At 64.9% G+C, this 5754-nt stretch overlaps 1 protein-coding gene across 1 annotated transcript; it reads left to right on the top strand.

Annotated features, from left to right (window-relative positions):
* Window positions 1-1684: 1684 nt before the first annotated feature.
* On the top strand, window positions 1685-4731 carry MNEG_5095 (CDK5RAP3-like protein; the record flags this gene model as incomplete). Its single annotated transcript, XM_014046426.1, has 6 exons — window positions 1685-1754; window positions 2013-2062; window positions 2263-2518; window positions 2768-2849; window positions 3153-3237; window positions 3472-4731. The coding sequence occupies 6 exons, from the start codon at window positions 1685-1687 to the stop codon at window positions 4729-4731; spliced, it is 1803 nt and encodes a 600-aa protein (XP_013901880.1).
* Window positions 4732-5754: the final 1023 nt, after the last annotated feature.

The raw sequence follows: 5754 nt of genomic DNA, 5'->3' as shown, positions 1-5754 counted from the left end.
CGTACACCAGGTTTGACAGCGGGTCCCACAGCAGTGCATTGACCGTGAAGTCGCGGCCTGGGGGCCAGAGAGGGGAGGCGGGAAAGGGGGCAACAGGGGGTTCGGGGGTCGAAAGCGTTGGAGGAGGGGGGCTGGGAGGTGGACATGCGGCAGTCTCCCCTCTCGACCAGTGGCCAACAGCGGTTAGCGACCGGTGCCGGACGCGCTGCGCAAAACAGCTGTTGCAGTGCTTGACCGACCAGCCAGGCGGCTAGAAGGCAACCTGAGGGTTGAAAGCGGTGATGCTGTTGTGCGCAAAAGGCTCAGGCGCACCTGCAGCGTTGGCACGGCGCGCCACAGCCCAGGACGGGCCTCGCCCCGAGCCCCGGCTGGGTGCGTCGTGCGGCGGCGGCGCACGCTGATGTCCCTAGAGGAGCCAAGACAGTTGCAACAGGCGCGCTCGTCAGAACAGCATCGCGTGGTTGGTGTCAGCCCTCACCCAAATCGATACATACAGGCTCTGGAAACCCCATTTGCACCGTCGCTTGACAATCATTTTGTCCCATCCCGTCCAGCAAGGCGCATACCTGGCCGCGTCCTGGCCCTGGATGGCACCGCCCCAGCAGCTGGGCCGCGTCTGCCGGCAGCAGGGCCGGGTCTGCATTGGTGGCGAAGCTGCCGACATCAAGCTTGCAGCCCGCCACCTCAGCTTGCACCACGGGGTGGCGGTGGCCGATAATGGCGCTGCCCGGGAACAGGTCCCGCACCTCCCTGGGGGACGCTGATGTCAGCAGATCATAGTCCTGCGGTGCGGGTGGGAGAGGCATAGGCAGCTCTGAGTGGGGCTGAGGACGGCAGGAACGCGCAGTGGCTGTTTCAATCTCCCAAGGTGCAGGGCCGCAAACTGTATGACATCAGACTGCAGTGCCCGATATTCGCAGCTGCGGCAGCAAGCTGCTTCATCAGGGATTTGCGGCGGGCAGCAGAGGCGCCCACCTTTGGCCGGCGGCCGAGGAGCAGATCGCGCACAGTGCCGCCAACAACAAACGCCTCATGTCCTGAAGGATGGGTACAAAATGCACACAAACAATGAACCACAACAAACTTGGTGCCTTCATCTCCATCGATTCATACAGCGCAGGGTCGGTTGCACACCGCACAGCTTCGCAGCGCCATTTCGGAAGACACTTGCGTCCCGCCTTCCCCCCCAACAAAACCGCGTGACACTCGCACCGCTGCTGCGGAGCCGCTGCACGGCCTGCAGGACGCCGAGGCCTAAACAGCTGGCACTAAGAGGATGCTGATCATCCTCCAGAATCACTGCTTCTGGTGCTGCTCTGCACGGTCCATTGTTAATGCCCGCGTTGCCACTGCAGCTGCGGGTTCCGCTCGCCACGCCGCCGAACCGGTCGCCATATCGGCACGCAGCACGCAGCAGCAGTGTCACAGCGGTGGCGCGCATGCCAATGTGTTGCAGACTAACACGCGATGCGGTGCACCCACGCTGTCATGCTGCCTCACACTCTACAGTATGCAAAGGACCCAGGCGAAGTTGAGCAGAGGTGGATGGCAAACACTTTTTCAAACGGGTAACAGTCAACTCGGAGGTATACATGTGTGCATCAATATCCGATTGCAAGCTGTCAGGGTCCCTGGCTGAACAGATCACAAGCGACGACTTTGCCGATCTGTTGCGTTTTTCGGCATGGCAGGCTCACTGCCAGCCGCTGGGCCGGCCATAGCTAAGCTGGTGGATTCTGGATACTCCAAGCAAGGTGTGGGAGCGGTTTCTTGGCACCGATCAGCGGGTCCGGCGCGTCGCACATGCGTCAACAGCTCGTGCTGCGCAGTTTTCTTCTTCTCTTCCGGCGGTCCAGCTACGTTGCAGCAATCGGCATACATCGTCATACTGTGCAGAGCTGAGTCGCGTCGAAAACAGGCAGCCACCCCTTCTTTCAGTGGGGTGGTTGCCAACTGTGTCCCCTGCTCGAGCCCGCGACTGCTGCCACGCCTCGGCACAACCTGCGATGCAGAGGGCGAGCTGCCTATCGATATCAACTACCAGAAGCTGGCAGAATGGCTGGTGAGTGGCATGGCGAGCAGTGGGTGGCCATCAAGGCGGTTCGTGGGTTTGGGGCGAGGCTGCTGCATGCAAGAGGAAAGGAAGAAACAACCGCAGCAGCACAGGTCCAGTGGGGTGCGCTGCGCTGCCTCGCCTTGCCAGACCCGCCCACCAGATAACACCCACCCCCCCTGCCACGTGTCACCTGCCGCACTCGGCAGGTAACGCGCAAGAAGATGGCGTCTGACTGGCACAAGCGCGTGGCGGCCATCCAGGCCAAGGTGGCGGAGGCCGCGAAGGTCCTGCCCCCCGGCCTCCTGGCCTCGCTGCCGGGCGGCGCCGACGCCCCCATCGACTACTTCCGGGCGGTCATGATCCGCGACAGGCTGGCGGAGGGCGGGGAGCGCACGCTGTTTGGCGGGCTGGCGGGGGCGGCGGGGCTGTGGGACAGCATCGTGAAGGCCTACGAGAAGCAGAGTGAGCGGCGGCAGGGTTAAGGGGGTTTGTGCGCAGGCACTTGGGGTGGGGCGTGCAGCAAAGGGGCAAGCGGCGCAGGAGGGGAGCTGGCAGAGAACTGGCGGCCGCTCTGCAGTTGTGCAACTCACGGCGGCTGCGGCTGCAGCCGCCCCCAAACCTCTGCTTGATCTCCCGACCCGGCAAAATCGCACCCTGGTGGTCCGCCCCTGCGCCCCCCCCCCTCCCGCGCCCTGTCTTGCCCCCCTCCAGACGTGTTCATGGGTGAGGCTGCCTCCAGCATGGTGTCCAATGTGGACTACGAGCTGCCATACCTGCGCAAACAGACCACACGGTGCGCGCCCAGGGCCGTGGGTGGGGACACTGTCGGGCCGTCTCAGGGGGGGGTTGGCGGGAGCGAGATGCAGCGACAACTTACGCAGTCTCCTTACAAGATTGCTCAGCTCAGCTCAGCGGCGTCATGACTGGGTCCATCGGGACTAACCCATCACCACTGGATGACGTTGGTGTCAACTGCACGTCGTACTACCCAGCGCCACTCATGACACCCCACGTGACCCCCTCTTCCTCCCCCGCTCCCTGCTTGCGCCACACCCCATACCACACCTCACCTGACACCCCGCCCTGCACCTCAAAGGTACGTCCAGCTGATAGCTGATGGGGAGCGCAAGGCGGGGGAGTACGTGAAGGGTGCAGCCACCGCAGCCAACAACTTCAAGCAGGTGGGGGGTTGGAGGCGGGGCACCACTGCAGAGTGTTGGCACAGACAGGTTCAGCTTGCTTGTGTTGCCGGCGCGATTCACCTGGGTATTTCTGACTTGTTTGGAGCCAACAGTGTCGCGCTCACACTGCTGACTGCTTCACTACTGGCCAGGCTGCTCCCTGCTGTGCCCTGTTCTGATGACCTGCACAACAGCGGCCACCCAAGCTTGTGCCCATCCCCACCCTACCCTCAGGAGTGTGCGCGCCTGGGCATCCAGGGAGTCAACGTGCGCTCAGAGCTGTTGCAGCTGGGCCAGCAGCTTCCTGCCAGATTCCGGGCCATCGTGGAGGAGCTGAGGGGGCAGCAGCTGGGGGCCGCAGTGGACTACTACGCGGCCTTCATCTCATATGCACACACACCAGAGGGCGGCGCCAAGCCAGCCGCTGACGTGCTGCCGACCCTCACAGAGATACGTGAGGGGCGCACCGCGCCACCGGAGGACGGGGACGCACAGGCGGCCAGCACAGCGGCTGAGGGCGGCAGCGGTGGGCACGCCGGCGGCGCGGTTGAGATTGACTGGGATGCGGCGCTGGCCGGCGGCGGCGGCGGCGAGGACGGAGCTGTGGGGGTGGAGGGGGCGGCTGTGGGAGCGGGTGGCATTGACTGGGACCTGGACCTGTCAGACCTGGTGGTGGCGGCAGACGGCGGCGGCGAGGGGCAGGGGGAGGGGGAGGCCGAGGATCAGGGGGCAGGCGCGGCCGCGGCGGAGGTTGCCAACGGTGGCCCCTCCATCAGTTGGGACATTGAGCTCACTGAGGCCGCAGCGGAGGACGCCGCCGCAGCAGCAGCGCCAGCACTAGGCACAACCACTGCCGCCCCGGGGCCCTCGGAGGCTGCCGGCCCCTCCGCGCATGGGGAGGGCGGGGAGGCGGCGGAGGACGCGTCGGTGCTGCGGCTGGCTGCGTCTGGCGAGTACCGCGCTCTGCTGCTGGACGACCTCCACGAGGCCAGGGCATTCCTCAGGCAGCGCGCGGCAGAGCTCGGAGGGGGCGGCGGGGGCGGCGGCGGCGGGGGCGGCGCGGACCTCCTCAACGCGCTGCTGCCGCCGGCGATCGCGGCCGTCGACGCGCGTGGGGCGGGGCGGCTGCTGGCGGCGGTGGAGGGAGCCCTGGCGGCGCTGAACGACGCGGGGCTGCGGCAGCTGCTGCTGATTGGTGGCAGTGCGCGCTACCTGGACCGGCTGGCGCGGGAGCTGGCGCGCAAGGCGGGGCAGGAGGCCAAGCTGCTGGCCGCGGCGCGAGAGGCGGACGCGCGCCGCCACGAGAGCCGGGCGGCCATGGCGGCGCTGGCGCCGCGCGCGTCGGCGCTGGCAGAGCGGACGCGGGCGGCGCAGCGCGCGGTGGAGGGGGCGCTCTCGGCTCAGCTGGGGCGGCGTGTCAACGTGCTGGGGGAGATCAACAATGCGCTCGCTGCTGCATCTGCGGCAGCAAAGCAGCAACATCAGCCGCAATAGCACAGCAGCAGCAGCAGCAGCAGCAGCAGCAGCAGCAGCAGCAGCATGTATACCAGCTACATGCGCTTGGTGATTGGCGCCACCATTAGCCGTCAGACCTAGGCCCTCTTCTTGGTTCAGGCACTCAAACCATGGCCACACCTGCCATGCTCACCCATTTGCTTCTCCTGGGTGTCCTTTGTCAATTCAGTAAAGGGGTCGACAGCCACAACAGCCAGGCCTTGACCGTGTGGTAAACCCCCCTGAGGCGCTGCACCGCACCCATGACAGCAGCACCGTGTTACATACAAATGTGTTTGGGGTCATAGCTCAAGAGGAGGACGCCATTACAGCGGGGTGGCTCACGCCACCGAAAAAGGTCACTGCAGCTCAGGCTCCAAAGCACTCTTCTCCCGGGCTCCGCCACGGTCGCAAAGAATGTCAGAGTGGTGCCTTGACCCGCAGCTCGCCCATCGCCAGCAGGCGGCGATGAACCAGCAGCGCTTCAGGTGGTGTACTGCGCAGGGGACGAGGTAGGGATGGCATACGTGATACTGACATTCAGCTTGCGAAGTAGAGGGATCGCACATAGTGTGGTGTGTGCCAACTCTTCGTTGCTGGTCATGACCGCATGTATGGCCCAACCGTGAGCCAAAGCAGACCCCGAACCCTGCAGCTCCCATCCTCCCAGATGGGCATCCCCTCATCGCGCGTATCCTCCCGCCGCCCACCTCGCCGTTGATCTTCACGTAGTCGTACGACAGGTCACAGCCCCACGCAACACCTGGTGAAGAGGGGGGAACCCAGGCAGGCTGGTGGTTACAGCAGATGGCACCGAGTTGCTGCAGCAGTCCGCCTGTCGAGCGCACTCACTCATATTCTCAAACACAACCAAGGTCACAATCAGGCATGCCTTGCAATCAATACAAGCATAGCGCTGCCGCACACCTCCGCTCCTCACCGGTGCCGGGGCCCTTGCCAATGCCCACATAGATGAAGACCGTGCCGTGGACCTTGGTAATGTCCTTCAGGTACTTGCTGGCC

The sequence above is a fragment of the Monoraphidium neglectum genome (assembly GCF_000611645.1).
Source record: "Monoraphidium neglectum strain SAG 48.87 unplaced genomic scaffold scaffold00743, whole genome shotgun sequence".
NCBI lineage: Eukaryota > Viridiplantae > Chlorophyta > Chlorophyceae > Sphaeropleales > Selenastraceae > Monoraphidium > Monoraphidium neglectum.
This window is presented reverse-complemented; position numbering and strand designations above follow the sequence as displayed.